The 20055-nt window shown below is 46.1% G+C and overlaps 3 protein-coding genes across 6 annotated transcripts in view; 2 read left to right on the top strand and 1 right to left on the bottom strand.

Moving 5' to 3' along the window:
- Window positions 1-4643, bottom strand: part of nbas (NBAS subunit of NRZ tethering complex) — a 91511-nt gene extending 86868 nt beyond the window's left edge. Inside the window, 6 exon segments of the mRNA XM_067241748.1 lie at window positions 816-859; window positions 2345-2392; window positions 2897-2974; window positions 3892-3928; window positions 4069-4120; window positions 4551-4643. Coding sequence (XP_067097849.1) covers window positions 816-859; window positions 2345-2392; window positions 2897-2974; window positions 3892-3928; window positions 4069-4120; window positions 4551-4643 — 352 coding nt within the window.
- A 286-nt stretch (window positions 4644-4929) lies between these two features.
- Window positions 4930-11539, top strand: ddx1 (DEAD (Asp-Glu-Ala-Asp) box helicase 1). The gene is made up of 26 exons (XM_067242126.1): window positions 4930-4968; window positions 5062-5113; window positions 5220-5283; window positions 5373-5402; window positions 5538-5634; window positions 5847-5894; window positions 6608-6691; window positions 6855-6938; window positions 7068-7144; window positions 7240-7312; window positions 7438-7514; window positions 7846-7960; window positions 8076-8214; window positions 8355-8415; window positions 8502-8600; window positions 8737-8826; window positions 8934-9122; window positions 9227-9278; window positions 9440-9586; window positions 9687-9778; window positions 9865-9937; window positions 10058-10130; window positions 10261-10303; window positions 10397-10492; window positions 10744-10867; window positions 10973-11539. Exons 1-26 carry the CDS (start codon window positions 4953-4955, stop codon window positions 11101-11103), a joined length of 2226 nt encoding a protein of 741 aa, XP_067098227.1. The 5' UTR covers window positions 4930-4952; the 3' UTR covers window positions 11104-11539.
- Window positions 11540-11929: 390 nt separating this feature from the next.
- itsn2a (intersectin 2a) overlaps window positions 11930-20055 on the top strand; it is a 28788-nt gene continuing 20662 nt past the window's right edge. For 2 of the 4 annotated variants that reach the window (XM_067241304.1, XM_067241300.1), the window contains exons 1-2: window positions 11930-12167; window positions 16400-16469. In XM_067241304.1, coding sequence (XP_067097405.1) covers window positions 16463-16469 — 7 coding nt within the window. In that variant the 5' untranslated portion in view covers window positions 11930-12167; window positions 16400-16462. Of the gene's footprint in view, window positions 12168-16399; window positions 16470-16574; window positions 16722-16985; window positions 17052-20055 lie in introns of those variants that run through there. The other 2 variants (XM_067241303.1, XM_067241301.1) reach the window with 2 other exon arrangements.

Here is a 20055-nt window from a genome sequence, read left to right as displayed (position 1 = left end):
TGTGCTAGAACAGAAGAGTTGGGGGTAAAGCATGGAAGATAGAGCAATTAAATTCAACAGCCATCTATTTCCATACCTTATCAAATGATCGGGGCGATTTGTTTTATCGAGACTGAAAGTTAGTTAATGACTGCGCTTCTGAGGATATGGGGAGGGAAGAACGTGATTATCGCTGCTTCTCACTCCTCTCACACATTCCAATTAACCACATGTCACACAGGCCATCATGTACGCATTCAGTACACAGATACTCTCCCTCTCCCCCTCCCCCCTCCCCCCTCCCCCTCCCCCCTGCCCCTCCTCCTCCTCCCCCAGCAGTTTCGCTCTCTCTCTCTCTCCCTCTCTTTTTCTCCATTCCTTTCTCTATCTCTCTCTCCCTCCCCCTTAACTCTTCTCCCTTGCTTTCTCTTAAAACTCCTCCCTCCCCCACTTTTCTGTCACTCTCTCTCTCTTTCGTTCTCTCTCTGCTTTACAGTCCCTCCCTCTCTTAGTTTACCTCTTCACTTGCACTCGTTTTTCCACCTCACCAATTACAGGTCCTCATTGCAGTTTCGTCTGTTATTTATTTTGGTTGTTAAGTTTGTTTTTGTTGTTGTTGTTTGGGTTTGCGTGTGTGGTGCCCGCCAGGCCATGGTGGAGAACATCATGAAAGAGAAAATGCCCAAGTGAATACAGACTATTGAGAGCCCCCCCGGGACCCAGGTGCCTCTCACTCTCTCACTCGTCTAGACAGTACAGCGTGATGTCATCCGTTGCTGAGGTATGGCTTCTGTCCAGTCACAGTAATATATGTGACCCATAAAGTACAGTCTTACCTTGGCACTTCCCAATGACCGAACCAAAGTCATCCCGCGCAGACCTGCAAAGGAACAAAACACACACACATTTTGGGTGATGGAGGTCACACACAAACACGTACACACATCTATAAGGCTGCCTTGCACACATACACACACATACACCCCGAACACACACATATCTACCCTTACGCAGACCCATGCACACACACACATTTACAAACACACACATACACTCAGCAAACTGCACTATTGATGAATGTGGATCATAACAGTGGGGGACTGAGTCTGACTGGTATTACCACCATGCATCAAGTAAATATGCCAGGAGACTCAGACAGTCAGTCAATAGCACCCTGGATTAGGCCTGGACTAAAAAGGCCTTGAGTTAACTCTGCACTGCATTGGTCGTTTCTATTTATCCATTATTTATACAGGGCAGCATGTATAAATAAAGGATGCATAAGAGTGATATGAAGGTTGCTGAGAGGGAAACAAGGAGATGAGAGACAGACTCAACTGACTGAGCCTCACTGTAAAACAAACGACAGTGTATGACAATTCATAAGCCTGGGTCACATGATCTGTAAGTTACTTCAGAAACAGACTGGAAAGGAATACCCCAAAGTGGCATTAGTGGTACAATAAGACTTTCAATAGTCATTACAATTACACAATAAGACATACTATTCATAACAGCACCGTCATCATCTGCATAGCAGCTGGTAACCATGCAGACACTACTGTAACTGTGTGCGGATGCAGTTACAGTCTTGCAGGCTTACGTATTGATTGAATACAGAAAGCATTACAGATGTCTGCATAAACCTTTTAAAGGTCATATTTCCTGCCTTGGCTTGTGCCACCAGAGAACCAAGTGTGCAGAATAACTGATGTGTATTACTATTGATTTTGACTCAATTTTGCTACTTTTAATGCATTGCGTTCTGTCATTACACCGCATTGCTGACTAGGAAGAGATTTGATTTTGCGCACAGGGGAATTGGCTGTGCTTAAAAAAGGTTCAAATGTCCTTTAAAGAAAGTGTACTAACAAAAAAACAGCCACCGCCCACACACACAAATTAAATGTCATTTATAAGGGAGTATAAACTCAAACTCACAAGCAGAATCTCTAGAGATACCCTTCGCACCCAATCAACCCAACACCTTCCAGCCTCCCCCACTCCCTCCTTCCATGTTCGCCTAATCAAGCTAAGAAACCAATTTCTGAAGGAGGGAGTTATGACAAATACCACAAACGAGATGTCAAGATGTAAAATATATACAGTATATGGGAGGGAGGGAGGGAGGGAGGGAGGGAGGGAGGGAGGGAGGGAGGGAGGGAGGGAGGGAGGGAGGGAGGGAGGGAGGGAGGGAGGGAGGGAGGGAGGGAGGGAGGGAGGGAGGGAGGGAGGGAGGGAGGGAGGGAGGGAGGGAGGGAGGGAGGGAGGGAGGGAGGGAGGGAGGGGGAGACAGACAGATAGCAACATTAATCAAGCAGTGCATCTCACGTAAGACACACGGGCAACGAGTTTTGATAATTACCTTATCTCCACACACTGATCCTGAACCACTGCCAGCAGCTTCCCATTACTGAGGAGAGAGAGGAGGGGGAGACAAGACAGAGAGAGAGAGAGAGAGAGAGAGAGAGAGAGAGAGAGAGAGAGAGAGAGAGAGAGAGAGAGAGAGAGATACAAGACAAGACAAGGAAGAGAGTAGGGGTAGAAGGAAAAAGGAGACATGAATGAATGAAGAAAGAAAGAGGGCAGTACAATAGGGAGATAACAATGAAGGTAAAAAAGAAAAGGTAGAGTAAAAGTCAGTAAAGAGAGGAAGAGATAACCACAGACAAAATTAATTGAGGCTTGAAACTTGGACGTAATGAAGAACAGCATCAATCAGCCATACAACACAGTCTTACATGGGTGAATCAATAGACAATTAAAAGATGCCTCACAGGATGGTTTGTTTGTTTTAATGAGTGTAATTAGATGATTGGATGAAAGGACATTCCACACGTACAAAGACTTAGGAAGAGGCTAAGACCTTGTCCAGACAAAGTGGCAACAATGATTATTGTATGTGTGTGTGTTGTACCTTGCCAGCACAATCTGCCAGTTGATTTGTTTGCTGGCCAGTCGGACCAGACCAGGAGGCAGGGAGGAGCTGGAGGGGCTGGGTCAATTGATTAAATAGACAAATAACAACATAAATGGAACAGCTTGAAATCGTAGTTCTGCAAAGGATAGAATTACTGAGGTTGCAGTCAAACACAATTTGAATCAGTCTATACTGTGTCCATCTTTTCACCATTTCAAGCTTAATCTGATGAATATCTAGGAACATTAAGCCTAGGCTCTGTCAAAATGAGACATTGCTTAGGTCACACTAAAAGGTCCCAAAACAGTCCAACACAAGTGAGCCAGATTAATCTACTGCTAAAGTATACCTAGTTGCAGGATCTAGGAAGATAGATCTTGAATCAGGCAAAGTTAGCAGAGCTCTTTAATAATTAATCATCTAATTAATGTTGCTGACTATGTGGAGAGATAATACATCTGACTTATGCAACTGTCTAAAGTTCACTATGGACTGGATCCAACCAATCTAGATGTACTTAGATACTGTGGATCTATCCATATGATATAGAGCTACTTAGATGCTGTGGATCTATCCACTTGACAAAGAGCTCCTTAAATCCTGTGGATCAGAAGCCATGGGGTGTCCTCCACAGAAGAGTGACTGTGAAAGAGAGGAGGTGTGGTAGGGCGGAGCCTCATCCGCTAGAGCATGCTACTCCAAACACTAGTTCGACCACACATGACCCCCCTACCCCCTTGCTGTATGGCAGCAGTTACTGCAGTAGTGTGACGGCTGCAGCAGCAGTTACTGCAGTAGTGTGACGGCTGCAGCAGCAGTTACTGCTGTAGTGTGACGGCTGCAGCAGCAGTTACTGCAGTAGTGTGACGGCTGCAGCAGCAGTTACTGCTGTAGTGTGACGGCTGCAGCAGCAGTTACTGCAGTAGTGTGACGGCTGCACCCCAAAGACAGTTCTTCATTGAATCAAGGACAAAGAGTGATATGATACATACCTGTACCACAGATAATGTAGGATGAACCTGAACGGCCCTGTGAGACATTGATCAGAGTGAGTTGGATCATATCATTAGTCCTACCATTTGTCGATACAAAACTACAAACATGATGGCCACAAAATAGCCTGAATGCAGTAAGAGATACAGACATAGATTCGATTATAGCTCTCTTACCCGTCACTGCTTTGGCAATAACAGATGAGCTCTGCTCCTTGCTGCCTCGCAGCTGAAAATGTCAAAGCCGCACAAAGTTGACTAACAGGAGCCAATCGTACCTTTTTCACTATGTAGAATAACAGTTAAGGGTAATATATTATGGAATAAAAACAAACAGGCTTAAATGGTAAACAATAGTTAGTTCAATCAGAGCAAAATACCTAACTTAGCTTTTGCTGGGGGTCTTTTTATTATCTATTGAGTTTTGCATGTGTGCTTGTAAATACAAATTAAACCAAAGCAAGCAAGCTTGCAATCAAGCAAGCTTAGGGATTGTACTTTAGTCGCTTATCAATCAGGATTTGAACGACGTCTGACGTGGCTGTCAGAATGAACGAGCACCTCAAGCTAACTTATTTTGCAGAGTGCCTAGCAACTTCAGCGTGCGTGTCAGTTCTGTAATGGAGACTGCAATGACCATGAGGAAACCACTGACTAACCTGAGTGTCCGTTTCGGGTGGCCATTCGGTATTTATAAGTAAATCATACAAAATGTTCTCATCTTCGCCTTCAATGTTGCTGTCGTCAGCCATGTTTGCGCTTGTTGGTTGTTTCACGTACGGTGGTTCGTGTGGTACATACGTAAAACGCGAATGGCTACATGTATTATGAAGATATTCAACGATTTATGCGATATTTGCTTCCCTAATCAACCTAATTTAGCCTTATCCGTATTTAGCTCTGAAATTGCTGTTCTTAGCAGGTAGATATAACGGTGAATTAGGATATTTCATTTCCGGAACAAATAAAACACTGACTACACCGGACCACGGGGACTGTTGCAAGCTGTCAAATTTAACGAACACGTTATATCCGGTGGAACTAGCAACTCGTACGCAGTCATGGCAGCATTTGGTGGTAAGCATTTCAATTGTGTCCCCCCCAGAATATTTACATTTACATTCAGTACGCACACTGCATTGTTAACGGGATGTTTCCTTTGCTCCACAGAAATGGGTGTTATGCCTGAAATTGCTCAGGCTGTCGAGGACTTGGGCTGGCTGTACGCTAACTTATCTTCTAGCTAACACTTTCATAACTAATTATAAACTAATAAATTCATCACCATTGTTTTAAAGATTCACTTACACAATGTATGATGCTTACAGGCTTCCCACTGACATCCAGGCAGAGTCTATTCCATTGATTCTTGGTGGTGGAGATGTCCTCATGGTAAGAATAAATAACAGGCTTACTCTCCGACAGTCACATGAATGAAATGTACACAACTCGTCAATCATAATTGTGCTCTTTGTGTCTAGGCTGCAGAGACTGGAAGCGGTAAGACTGGGGTAAGTGGAAATGTGTAGTCAACGGGATGTCAGAGCATGTTCGTGTATTATTGAGACTGTAGGATTTCTCCACACGCATTTTTTTCTAATATAGTCAGTTTAGTAATGGCCTCTCTCACTGTGTGATCCATGTAGGCCTTCAGTATCCCAGTGATCCAGGTAGTGTATGAGACTCTGAAGGACCAGCAGGAGGGCAAGAAGGGCAGAACTGCTGTGAAGGCAGGTGGAACAGGTCAGTTAGACATCTTGTTATTATCCTGAGCCAGCACTGTCATGTTCATGCTTATCAACACCATTCAGCAATGTTCCTCCCAATGTTTTCTCTATTAGAATATAACTCAATGACTTTGGCTGAGAATTAAGTTATTGTCTGGCGGTGAATCATGAAGCATTGTGCAAAGGAAAGCCAGATTGTCACTTATCCATGTGTTTTCTGAATTCTAGTCCTCAACACCTGGCAGATGAATCCGTATGATCGTAGCACAGCGTTTGGTGAGTGTAAAGCTTGATTTATCCTGCCATGTCCAGCGTGTCTGCGGAGGGTCTGTAGACACAGCAGAGAGCCTCACATGGCCGAGTAGCCTACAAACACCAGCTCAAAGAGCGCATAGCTCCGCGTACATCAACCACAGAGCAGCACTAACGATGATTGGTTGGAAGGGGGAGGGAGGGGTTACACAAAGTAGGGATTACGTCAACGTTTGACTTCTTGTATCAACATAGACGAGGCATCATTTAATTTCACTGGTTCTCTCAAACGCGTCATTCCAGAAAGTGTTTTCCATCTTCCCCGATATAGCTAGTTAGATCTTACAATTGTTTACCTACTACAAATATACTTCTTCTGAGGTTTTTCCTGCGCTACAAGCAAACAAACCACCATTTTGCATGACAGTGCCACCTTGAGGCAAAAAATTCAATGGCTATCTTCACAACAAGGCCACACAACTACACATCCAGAGAACATCTTTACACACACACACACACACACAACTTTAGGAAAGCAGACCTGCAGAAGTATAAACCAAGCTAAAGGGTACCAACAATGAAAGTCATTTGGTTCAGTGGTTTTCATTTTAAAGCAGTGTGTCGGTAGGACACTAGAGGGCGCTGCAGTCTTTCAGTTTACTCTTCCTCTGTCTCGTTCTATCTGTCTAACTTTCCATCCGTGCTTCTTGGTCTTGTCCTGTGAATCCGTCCTGCAGCTATCGGCCCAGATGGTCTGTGTTGTCAAAGCAGGGAGTTCAAAGAGTGGCACGGTTGTCGCTCCACCAAAGGTGTCACAAAGGGTAAGAATAAACTGTTGTTGGTGACAACAGTCTTTTGAGTAAACACTCAAAAACCACTCCCATCTCTTCTTTCGTTTTCTCTCTAACTCTCTCTGCCGTAACCTGTTTCTCTCGTCCGTCCGTCCGTCCCCCCCCCCCCCCCCCCATCCCAACCTCCCTCTAGGGAAGCACTACTACGAGGTGTCGTGCCATGATCAGGGCCTGTGTCGAGTGGGCTGGTCCACCAGCCCGGCCTCTCTGGACCTGGGTGAGGCTTCCTAACCCGGAGGACAGTTGAGCAGATGGTTATTGTTGACAGCTACTCACTGTGCTTGTCACTCATTTTGAAAGTTCTGTGTTAAACGTTGAATCCTTCTATACTCGCTTGTGATTTCAGGGACTGACAAGTACAGCTTTGGGTTTGGAGGGACTGGGAAGAAATCCCACAACAAGCAGTTTGACAGTTATGGAGATGTAGGTCGCAGAGATAATCGAAAAAGTTTTCACCTGCATATTCTTCTTTTTTTTTTTTTCAATTGAATCCAAATGAAAACTTTTGCGTTTTGTAGGAGTTCACGATGCATGACACCATCGGATGCTACCTGGATCTTGACAACGGTCATTTGTCATTCTCCAAAAATGGTAAGAACGATCTGTAATATGCCGCGTCATGTGGGAGGGGCAAGAAGACAGGAATTGACTTTCATTCTTTATCTCCCTCTTCACTTCTCTCCTTCTCTCTCTTTACCTCTCCCTCTCTCTCTCAGGTACTGATCTGGGATTGGCCTTTGAGATCCCCCCTCACTTGAGCAACCAGCCGTTCTTTGCCTCCTGTGTACTCAAGGTAACAGTCAACATGGCCTTGTTATGGGACAACACTACTTGTACACTACTTGTAAAGGAGTTGTTCTTCAAATACAGTACTGTGCAAAATCCCTAGGGACATCAAAACGATTAATACGGAAAGAAAAAACGCTTCAATAAATTATTAAATGGAAAAAGACTGATCAACCAATTTTTCAATGTTGCATTTTTATACTGTCGCACAAATACAGAAGTCAAAAATATACCTAGATAAAGATACCCAAGACTTTTAACACAGTACTGCATGTTAAACTTTTACAAACGTTCACATTGACATTTGGTCTCTTTTTTTTGGGTTTTGTGTTTCCTAGAATGCAGAGCTGAAGTTTAACTTTGGCGGAGAGGAGTTTAAAAACGCCCCTAAGGCTGGGTTTGGAGCACTGGACAAAGCAGACGAGAGACAAGTGGTCAAGTCCACTCAGTCTGGTACAGCGGGTTTATTTAATCTTTTACATTATGACTTTAATATTGTGATCTCTCTCACACACACACACACACACACACACAGACACAGTGAGCTCTCCTCCTCCTCCCTGGACAGGAAGTGCCAAGGTGAGTCAGGTGAAGGCTGTGTCCACCGCCCCCAAAGCCCTCATCATCGAGCCCTCCAAAGAGCTGGCTGAGCAGACGCTCAACGTGGTCAACCAGTTCAAGAAGAATGTGGACAACCCCAAGCTCAGGTACACTGCAACAGTGTGTGTGTGTGTCCGTGTGTGTCCATGTCCCTGTACTTACTGTAAGTCGCTCTGGATAAGAGCGTCTGCTAAATGTAAATGTGTGATTGAACCGTCACACAACCACATGTGTGATGTCATTGCAGAGATCTCCTGATCATCGGTGGCGTAGCGGCCAAAGACCAGCTGGCCATCCTGGACCAGGGGGTAGGTGGAGCTCAGGATTTCATGAAAGTTTTTTTTAAGAGCGTTTGTGGCCGTTGCTCAGACCTGACCTCGTGTCTTCCTTGCAGGTGGACATCGTGGTTGGAACTCCAGGGCGGCTCGATGACCTCATCTCCACAGGGAAGCTCGTCCTGTCCCAAGTCCGCTTCCTCGTCCTGGATGAGTGTGTATGTTCATCCTCGCCTTGATCTATTAGTTTCTGTGTTTAGTTTTAGTTTAGTCTCTCCTAATATGTAGAGGTACAGTTGTGGTGTAGACAGACCCTCCATGAGATGACCCCTGTAACACCTCGTCTCCCCCCAGGATGGGCTACTCTCTGCAGGCTACACAGACTTCATCATGAGGGTCTACAACCAGATCCCACAAGTCACCTCGGACGGCAAGAGGCTGCAGGTACGTGTGTGTGCTTGTTTGGGACTCACTGATGCCCCTTCACACAGGAGAATACAGTGTTGTTTCCCCTTTGTCTAAGTGTGTGTGTGTTGCCTCCCTCCCTGCAGGTCATCGTGTGTTCCGCCACCCTGCACTCGTTTGACGTGAAGAAGCTGTCGGAGCGCATCATGCACTTCCCCACCTGGGTGGACCTGAAGGGAGAGGACTCCGTCCCCGAGACGGTCCACCACGTGGTCGTCCCCGTCAACCCCAAGCAGGACCGCCTCTGGGAGAGGCTGGCCAAGAACCACATCCAGGTCCGTCTGGGGGGGCGGGACACGTCTCGGCTCTATTCAGAGAGACTTGGGGTGCACTTGATTCGGGTGATGGATTCATTGTTCTTTGTGAAATCTGGTTTCAGACGGACGAGGTCCACGCCAAAGATAACACCAGACCAGGAGCCAACACCCCAGGTTAGACCTCCCTCATACTGAACATGTCTGTCCTGCAGCCCCCTGTACAGAATAGTGTGGGTTAAGACCTAGAACTTAACTTCAACTTAATACACCGATACACGCCACTGTATGTGCCCTTTGACCCCTGAATGACTGTGACCATTGACCCCTGTGTGTAGAGATGTGGTCGGAAGGCATAAAGATTCTGAAGGGAGAGTATACGATCAGAGCCATCAAGGAACACAAAATGGACCAGGCTATCATCTTCTGTAGGACCAAGATTGACTGTGACAACATGGAGCAGTACTTCATACAGCAGGGGGGAGGTGAGAGAGGATAAAACCAGAGAACGCTGTACTGTACTAGTATTATGCAGCGCATATCGTGTAAACAACAATGTCCCATCATTCTCCTTGTTCTACACAGGTCCCGAAAAAAAAGGACACCAGTTGTCCTGCGTCTGTCTCCACGGCGACAGAAAGCCTCAAGATCGCAAACACAACTTGGAGGTGTTCAAGGTAAACAACAACAGCATGTTCTTCAACCGTGAGAAAAATGTTTACCAAGTTCAAGGTCATGGCTGACTTCCTGTCTGTGTTTCCAGAAACAGGAAGTGAAGTTCTTGATCTGCACTGACGTGGCTGCCAGGGGCATTGACATCCGGGGAGTTCCCTACGGTAAGAGGGTGGGACCAAAACAAACAAACTCAAAAGACACACGCATTGTATTTTGGCTGAACTACCTTATGTAGTATGCAGCATCATGTATAATGATGGTTCATTCCTGGGTGACTGCAGTGATCAACGTGACCCTGCCAGACGAGAAGCAGAACTACGTCCATCGTATCGGCCGAGTGGGCAGAGCTGAGAGGTCAGTTAGAGATCTACCCGGCAACAGCGTGGGGTGGCTGCCCATAGGACAAACTCAATCAAGGCATTACACCTCCCAATAACGCATTGGTCAAACCAAACTTTTTATGTCTCCTTTTTTTTTTTCACAGAATGGGATTGGCCATTTCTTTGGTTGCTATGGAGAAAGAGAAGGTAATGTTTTGATGCGTTATTGTTTTACGTTTATAGTAGTAGAACAATTCCTGTCTGGCTAGACTGTGTGTGTACACTTTCGTATGTGTGTAGGTGTGGTACCACACGTGCGCTAACCGGGGCCGAGGCTGCCACAACACCAGGCTAAAGGAAGATGGAGGCTGTACCATCTGGTACAACGAGATAGAGGTACAAATACACGTAGGGTAGGGAGGCTAGGATTGACACACCGGAGAGTTCTACTGTTCCAGCCGTGTGGCCTGGCACGGCACAAAGCATACATACTACCAAACATGCAAAGTGACAGGATCTGCATCGCTCTGGCTTTAAAAGAGTGGGGGGGGACTAATCTAATCATGACCTTTTCTAGATGACTTTTGTCTTGCTCCTCGCTGTTTTCCCTCCCTGCCTCTCAAGCCACATGTTTTGTTGTCGCTCAGCTTCTGTCAGATGTGGAGGAGCACCTGAAGTGCACCATCACCCAGTGTGAACCGGACATCAAAGTGCCATTGGATGACTTCGACGGGAAGGTCACTTATGGACAGCGTCGGGCAACAGGAGGAGGTGCGTGTGTGTGTCTATATGCAGTAGAACAGTGTTGAACGAGATCATAATATACCTCAGCTGTGTGGGAAAGGTCAACTTCACCGTTTGACCTCTTGCTTCCAGGTGGTCACTACAAGGGTCACGTGGATGTGTTGGCCCCCACTGTTCAGGAGCTGGCCAACCTGGAGAGAGAGGCCCAGACCTCCTTCCTTAACCTGGGCTACCTCCCCAACCAGATATTCAAGGCCTTCTGAAGACACATAAAAACATACCTATGCATGTCTGGTCAAATCATCATCTCAACCACTTCATTACCTGGTCTATGCTTTTTGGTGTAAACTCCTACACTCACAAACACAAATACATTCAGACACAGTACCTAGGCTCTACACAAATCGGTGTGTGGAATACCTTTTGTAGATTCATTTGAACATGCTAACCAGCTTTATTCTTCCTAATCCTTGTACCGTCAGTCATTGCCTTGGGCGCTACAGTACATGTTGTTAAGGTCCTCTAAAAACAAAAGTGGCAAGCATATGCCAAACAGCACAGCACATTCATTTAGATTTATTCACAATTTAGCTCAGAGCACTTGCTGAGTGGAAATTGTCAAATGAGTTGAGTTGAAAAACAAGTTGAGTGCTTGTTTATGTTCCTTATAAAGGTTATGTTTAAAATAAATTTTTGTTGAGCTTATATTCTCAAACTTTTTTATTGGAAAATGTCTAGTTACCTGCCATCTCCACGAGATGGCAGAAGCACGTAGATACTGTAAGGCTGGCCAACATCTCATGGTCATGTTTTTGTTTGATCTCGATTCCAGTCAATGTTGTATTATAAGCCACATTGTCCTTCAGTAATTTTAAAGCAAAGTTGGCCGACGTGAGAGGCACCTGACGCACGCATCGTCAAGAACAGCTGTTTTACTTCCCTTCAAGGTGGCAATCTTAGCATCGTGTCTTAGTTTAGGCTAAAATAGCCCAACGATAAAATGGTTATTGTTTAAAAATACAGGAATGTTTATCCATATTTTGAGCTTTTAATTGTTAGTCTTTTCATGAATACAGACGTCACAGCCCAAAACAAACTGGCGCCGAGCCTGGCGGTGTGATTAACGCCTATTTCCCATTTCCCCACGCCCCGCTACGTTTTGGTCCGCCTCATCGCGAGTGAGGAACGTCAGCCGTGTCCTATTGGGACTGTGTGAACCTGATCAACCTCTACCGCAACAGGTTATATTTACGTATGCTTTAATGGGATATAAAACATGTTGGATAGCCAAATTGAGTATTGAAGGTGAACTACTACAACATGGACGGTAAGTGTCCGTAGGTATAGTAAAGGCTATTTAATCGGCAAGTAGACTAGGCTGTATCCTTAAAAAAATAAGACGGTGTGTCGGGGTAGAATTGTTTCTTTCTTTTGCAGGTGAGATAGCGTTGCCATTGCACACCGTTGCAATTAAACTAATCAACGTTATAGAAAAACGCTTTCCTATCGTTGTCCTCTAACATCAATGAAATATGACATTGTAGACGCTTCCTCTTCATCATTATGTGTCCCAAATTGCATCGTTTGTCAGAATAACAATAGAGCATCTCGACATCGCCACGTCCCCGAGGTCTGGCCAACTGTTAACGGGTGTGCGAAAGAGAAAGATACTGTGTGTGTTTGTGTGTGAGGAATCAGTAGTAAAGACTGCAGCTTACTTATTAACTTATGAATCCCACTACTGCAACAAAGACGAGCATATAACCACTGTTACCAGGATTAACTTTGAGGCTTTACACTCACAACTTGTGTTATCAGTGTCATGAAAACATTTCTGTCTGTCTGTTTAGTCTGAGATATCATAGAGTATGGTCAAAGTGTGAAATATTTCCTTCAAAATATCCCACACAATGTCATGTTATCAATAAAGATTTTACACATGACAATGCAGCGTTCAAGGGCAAGAGATTGGATGTGTGTGTGTGTTTTGCTAGCCAACAGAAAGATAACTTTGCTGAAGTGGCAGTCAGTCAAGACTGCATCTCCTGTATCTGGCTTTGTCCCAACTATACCTGCCAAGAAACACACCACTACTGCCTCACTGGGTCGAACCAATGTCTAAGATGAGGGTCTGAATTCTACCAGTTATTTCTATATGTTGGTTGGCAAGATATGTGTTTGTTTTTTGTTCTTATGGTCTCTTGTGGCGGCAGTTACAGCGCTGTATACTATTTGTTTTGTCAAATGGTTTATATGGACTCGTTAATGTTTGAAAGACATTATAGGTGGTGATTGTGTGAGGTGTCAAGCTTCAGATAGAGAAACAGGCACAGAGAGGGAGAGAGGCATAGGTAGAGTAGGTGAACCATAGCAGAAGCTGACCCAGAAAGAAATGAAAAAGTCCTGGAATGCTCCTTCATGGTACAGCATACATTGTGTCCCAAATACTCACCTGCACAACAAGACAAAGGGAGGTAGAGTATGTGTGTATGTGTTTCTGGGTTGTGTGTCTTCTCCTCAGCTGCTGAAAAGGCAGTCTCTCTCTCACACACACACACACACACACACCCACACACACACAGAGGCCTCTTTCTCCTCTGGCTCTGCATTACTTCCTGCGTTGTGTCTCATAGAACATAGAACAGTCTCCTTCTCTGTGAAGGACTGTGTCCCACACACACATTAACAGCCCAGCACACACAGGTGTCAATCAGCATGCAGCTCAGAGTCAAAGGGCGTTTGTAAGAGAAGAACCCAGCCTGGTACACAAGATAGATATCTGGTACTTTTGTCTCCTTGACCATATGAAAAGAAGGAACATTGTAGTCAACCTTCTATAAGACGGCTTCCTCACCTATCCATCCATTCATTTATCCAGGATATAGTCTGCTCTTGTTTAAACAAGGCAGGATCTCCATTTGACATGCAGTACAAACACTGTGTGGACTCTTCTTGCAGGGATGCTAATCATGTACTGTATGTCTGTGACGGAACAGCACACATGGACAGTATGCAAACCGTATGCAGAGCCAAACAGCCTCCTGGGCTGTTTGGCTCTAGTTCACACCGTCATCAGAAGGTCTGTCAAGTGTATGACATCATCTAGGAGTCCAGGCCCTGTCCGGTTGGTCTGTTCACAGCCTGTGAACACAAACAGAAGATAGTTTGAGAGGAGGAAGAAAGGAAGGGTAGGGTTTGTATTTTAACATGACACAACACCACACACAGTTGGTTTTAGTCGGTTTTAGAGGAGTAGACTTTTAACTGTGATGTCTCCCATACTCTCATTATTTACCAAAACGAGATTGCATTACTGTTTGGCTCACCCTAAAAAACACTTTTCCTGTTGTGTCTGAGCGCCTCGGGATGGGCGCTTTTGTGTGTGTTTGTTACCGAGTTTCATTACTCGTGAGTAATTGGCGGTGTCCGCGTGTGTGCCCAGTGATTTATACCACAACTACATTTACCCATACTTTCACACGGGGAGAGAGAAACAGAGGGAGGGAGGGAGGGAGGCACAATACAATTTATGGGGGAAGAGTGGAAGAGGATGTGGGATGGAGAGACCGACGGGTAGAGCAGGGGGAGAGGGGGATCCTAAAGAAAGAGGGAAGGACAGTAAATAAACATAGCATGTCCGAAACATAGGATGCACAGTAAGATTCAAACGGAACGGTGGAGATGGAGGGAGAGACGACGTCGGGCCGAGAGATAGAGAAGACGGATGGCGGGGAGAGAGAGGAGGGACCGAGGGATGGCGGGGGGAAATCAGAGGGAGGGGATGGGAACCAAACAGAGGGGGGGGGGGGGGGGGAGTGTGTGTGTGGAAGGGGAGGAAGGCTGGAGCTGGAGAGGTATGTGGACGGAGGGAGAGAGAGGGGACGAGGGGTGACCCCGAGGAGGAGGAGGAGGAGTCAGGGGGAGGGACAGTGCAGGATGGAGAGAATGCTGGACCTAACTGTACGATCACATGTTGACTTCTTGTATTGCAGGCTGTAGACAGGGGAGGGCAGTCAGGTGCAACTGGGTATTATAGTACAGTTGGGTGTTCCACGCAAGGTTGGTCACCCCTTCTCTATTCCCTGTGGGAGCCAGCTGGGTGAACACGTTCCCAGCGCTAGGGAAGCTAGATCAGGCAGAGGCAGAGTGGGAATGTGGGAATGGGAATCATTCATCTTGTTAAGCTCGGGATGCATGCAAATGAATCATGCAGCACACAAAGTGCCACTATGACCAAGGAACAGAACGAAGGTCTCAGTAGAATGACAGGATTACATTAGACACACACCACAGACACACACACACAGGGTCAAGGTTCTTTGCCTAATGGTGTGGGAGAGGGTGTGTGTATGTACAGTGTGTATGGTTCAGAGTTCTAACATTGGAAGGTACACTCAGAATCACAATGTAGACAGCCAGCCTCTGTGTCTCTCTCTCCATATGTCTCTCTCTCACACACACACACACACACACACACATACAGATTTGTTTCCTCTCTAGGAAGCTCCATTGTTGTTGGCTCAGCGTGCTGCAGGTCTGGCTCCCCAGTAGTCTCCTACCTGATCTCAGACATGGGAGGCATCGCTGCATCGCAAGAGTGTGGTTCCCTCCTCTAGATCCATTCCACAAGTGCATGGGATTCCATTTTTTTTTTTTGCAATACTGATGTGGCATATCAGTGCAAATGGAGAGGAGAAGAGAGGGGAGGAGAGTCTCTATAGAGTGTCATTTTACTAATAACACTAACAGGTCTAGAAACAACGTTGTATGAATGTAGAAGCTACTGTATGCTGGGTCGGATGGTAACCTAGGTGCCTAGTGTGACAGTTCATTACTGGGGTGTTTCTAAGGGTCAAGTGTGTGTGTGTGTGTGAAAGTCCTTTTTCTAGAGTGTTCCTGAAACACACAGTATAGGCGAATGACCTGTCATTCCAGCAGGTATTGGGGGAGAGAAATGAGGACCAAGGACTTGGACATAGAGTCAGTGTGGAGAGATAGAACTGACAAAGAAAGGGAGGGAGGGATGTGATGAGATGAGATGGCTTCTGTGAGAGATTTATAGTAGCAGTTGTAATATTCCGTCCTGTTTAGCCTCATGTTCTCTCTATTCCTCTCCTCCTATCCTTCTCATAATTCTGTCAATCATTCCCTCTATTCTATACCGCTCTGATTGCATACCTGATTATTTACACCGCTCTATCCTTCTCTCTGATTCCCTTCCCTCCGTTTCTCTCCGCCCTGATCTCTCTCTTCTCCCTCTTTTTGTCATTTTGTCCCCACCTTTTCTCCTCCTCACTCAGTCTCTCCTCCTCTTCTCCACCTCCCTCTCTCCTTCTCTGGCATTTCTCGCGGCGTAAGCCCCTCTCCCACTGCCCGTCCTTGCATTGCTAATAGGAAGACGGGATTCGCACGCACATTTTCGCTCCCTCTCACTCTCTCCGTCTTCTCTGGCTCTCTCTGCTCTATTACGCGCGCGCACGCACACAGTCCCCCCTCACACATCCTCTCTCCTTGCTTGCCCTTACACGCACGCTAACGCTTCACTCTCTCCCTCTGCAGATGTCTGAGAGCTAGCCAGCCGAGGAGCGGAGCCCCCCCTGCCCCTGCTCCTCACCTGCAGCCATGAATGGTAAGAACACTGCCCCGTTTGTGCGTGTGTGTGCGTGTTCCTGTGCGTGTGTGTCCGCGTGTGCCCCCGTGTGTGCGGACATCGCTGTGTTTGTCCTGCTCTGTGTCCCCCTGGAGGAAATGAGAAAAAGGATGTGGTGACCGAGAAGGATGGAGAGAGAGATGAGGACCGGGGGAAGCGGGGGTTTATGAGAAAGAGAGGGATGGACATACGAGAGAGGAGAGGCAATCTAGCTGTCGTCCATTCGAACCTGTTAGTGAGATTGTTTTCTCTCTCTCTCTCTGCTTCTTTGCTCTGTCCTCCAGGCGCAATATTACAGTTTACCAGTTCTCTTCTTCAACCAACAGTAGTGGGGTCTTTGGTAAAGATTGACTGCGTGTGTGTTTGAGTGTGTGGTGAAGATGAAGGTCTTTTGATTTGGTCTGGTTCTCCGGGATGTGTTAATGAAATATTGATTTGGCACCAAAGCAACGTTTGAGAGTACAGAGAGAGACATAACTATGATCTAACTCTCAGGTCACTGAAGTTTGGAAATTGAGAATACCACTCTCGAACCGGAATCGTCAGTAAAGAAACTGATGGGTATGTATGTATGTGATTAGTTGATGGTGTGAGGGCGACAGTAGGTTCACCCTTTACTGCTGGAGCTGGTCCACTAGATGATGCACCACACTTGTCCTTGCCAACATTGATGATCCTTGATTTTCTGCTGTACTTTCAATATTCACTTGTTTTCTGCTCTTTTTTGGGGGAAAAAACTGCTTAATGAACATAATGTAAATATACAGTTGCTCGAAATTGGCTGATTTTGTGTGTGTGCGTGTTTGTGGATGTCTCCTCTGTAGACACTACGTACGTTTGTCTGCGTGTGTGTGTGTGTCTAGTCGTTAATCCTTTTCGCTCTATTCTCTGATGTTAGGACAGTAGCTGCTGCTCTGTCCAAATCCCTTCAGGGACTAGCTTCAGAAATGGCCTTTGTGCCTTTGCTAACATATGTGTGTGTCTGTGTGTGTGTGTGTGTGTGTGTGTGTGTGTGTGTGTGTGTGTGTGTGTGTGTGTGTGTGTGTGTGTGTGTGTGTGTGTGTGTGTGTGTGTGTGTGTGTGTGTGTGTGTGTGTGTGTGTGTGTGTGTGTGTGTGTGTGTATATATAGAGTCATTGTGAAGGATATGACTTGTCCTCGTGACTGAGTCTGAAGTTTAACAAATGCAGTTTAACAGGCATGGTTCCAGCTGCCTGTCACTGGCACTGCTTCAGCAGTGTGTGTGTGTGTGTGTGTGTGTGTTTGCTTGTAACCTGGCCTATGGTTTATGGAGTCTCCAGCTCTCTAGAGCAGCCTGCTCTATACACCTCAGCTCTAGAGCAGCCTGCTCTATACACCTCAGCTCTAGAGCAGCCTGCTCTATACACCTCAGCTCTAGAGCAGCCTGCTCTATACACCTCAGCTCTAGAGCAGCCTGCTCTATACACCTCAGCTCTAGAGCAGCCTGCTCTATACACCTCAGCTCTGAGACTGTTTGATATGTAAATAGTGGCAGAAAGCAACAGTGAAAGTGCTTCTCTCCTGCCTGCTCCTCAGAGACCTGTGGTGGTGAGGTTAAACATGTCTCCTGAGGTCTGGGAGAACTCCTAGACAACAACCAGTACACACACACAGTACATACACACACACACACACGCACTCACACACAGTACAATTCCTACACACATACACACACCATGGTGCTCCTCAGTCCCCTGGGCCTAACCCTGCCGTCGCTGCTGCAGAGGCCCAGTATTGCAACATAGAACAATGTGATGTGGTTGTTGTTTTCTAACCAGAGCGTTCAATGCTCTGTAGAACCCTCATTTGGATACTGCACAACCCTCATACAGTATATCTAAACACCCAGTTGATTTAGTGTCATGCTTCCTGTTTACTGAGGGTTTGATAATCACATTTAGTCAATGACAGAGTGGTGCGAGTCTGTACAGCACTGTGGAGAGGGTGCCTGTGTGTGGACCCTCCTGGATGGGAGGAGGGTTCATCTCGGTCACAGGAGCTAAGTGGTCGGTCTCCTGCGTGCGGTGATGGTGCTGGTTCGCTGATTACACTAAACACACGCAGTCCTCACACTGAACACACACTGAATACACACAGTTCACACAGAACAACACACAGTAGGCACACTCTAAACACCCTCTGACAGCTCTGAATACATCCATGCTAGCATGTCCCATCGGTGCTGTGCCAAATAGCTCTTGCCAGTCCTCCCCTAGCTGAACGGGCAGTGTGGAAGCAACCGGAATAGATGGAAACTCTTCCCATCTCTGGTTGATGAACTACATTCTGTGTTGAGGGTGGGGGGTGACATGCTAGTTTTTGCTGACGGTGCTGAAGAAGGAGGACTGCTGTGCGTTGCTTTGAGGTCGTCTGGAAAAAACAGCAACCTGAACAGGTGTTACCGTGGCGATAGTGCGAGGGGAGGGGTTTGGGAGAGAGCGGGAATGGCTGGCTGTGATTGGTTAAGATAGGGAGAGTGAGGGGAGTGGTGTTTGAAGACAGACAGCTCAAAAAGGAACAGCTGTCTGGGACATGAGAGTTCCCTTACAGTAGCATGGTTATAAGATATACTAATGTCATCATACCATATTATAAATGACCTACAGTGGTTGATTTGAATTTTGAACTTTGATTTGATCTTCAGTCAAATGTTCTACCACTGAGCCATACCTGAGGTAGTTGTTGGGAACATTTAACTTCTAAGACCTTCTAACTCCTGCTCTCATCACACACATACACTCATGCTCTCACTACCAAACAAACACACAATCTCTGTATTTCTCTGGCACATGTTGTAGTTGTTAGGTACAGTAGGGTTTTTTATCTCCTCAACTAGGGAAGAACAACATTTTAGGTTAAATGTATACACACAGCTTCTCGCCTAAAAATATCCTTGGCGGGCCCTTGGGCCCATTGTGTCATTTCATCTGCTTGTGTGTGTGTGTGTGTGTGTGTGTGTGTGTGTGTGTGTGTGTGTGTGTGTGTGTGTGTGTGTGTGTGTGTGTGTGTGTGTGTGTGTGTGTGTGTGTGTGTGTGTGTGTGTGTGTGTGTGTGTGTGTGTGTGTGTGTGTGTGTGGTGAGCCATGGACTGCCTGGGTGTTTGGGTTAGCAGCAGCCAGGAAGTTCCATCAGGGGCAGAGTGGTATTTCCTGTCTGTGGTGAATAAATGACTGTAGGTTTTGGATTCAGAGTCTGCAAAAAGCCCTAGAAATAGACCCCTGGATTACTGCAGTCTAAATCCATCACATCTGCACCTAACCAGCTCCATTACTTCTGTCTGAACCCATTCGTTCTGCTTAACGCTATCACCCTGATACCGGCTCATCCGACTGGATCACATGCTTATCGTCCGAGACTTTTTCCTCCTATAATCACATGGACAGAAAAATTTGACACGTAATTTAGAAAGCCATCATTTGGCAGCACACAATCCTAGTCTCTCATATGTGGAGTAAGATAGGTAGTTTATTGCCAAATGAATACAATTAATATTTAATTCCTGACGAATCGTTACAAAGGTTGAAAAAATTACAGCCCTCCCCCAA

The sequence above is a fragment of the Osmerus mordax genome, chromosome 8, assembly GCF_038355195.1.
Source record: "Osmerus mordax isolate fOsmMor3 chromosome 8, fOsmMor3.pri, whole genome shotgun sequence".
Classification (NCBI taxonomy): domain Eukaryota; kingdom Metazoa; phylum Chordata; class Actinopteri; order Osmeriformes; family Osmeridae; genus Osmerus; species Osmerus mordax.
This window is presented reverse-complemented; position numbering and strand designations above follow the sequence as displayed.

Bases quoted from the DNA above. Each gene is read 5' to 3' on its own strand.
- ddx1 (XM_067242126.1), top strand. The intron at 5,114-5,219 runs GTACGCTAACTT...TGATGCTTACAG, and splicing joins GTCGAGGACTTGGGCTGGCT to GCTTCCCACTGACATCCAGG. The intron at 8,601-8,736 runs GTATGTTCATCC...GTCTCCCCCCAG, and splicing joins TCCTCGTCCTGGATGAGTGT to GATGGGCTACTCTCTGCAGG.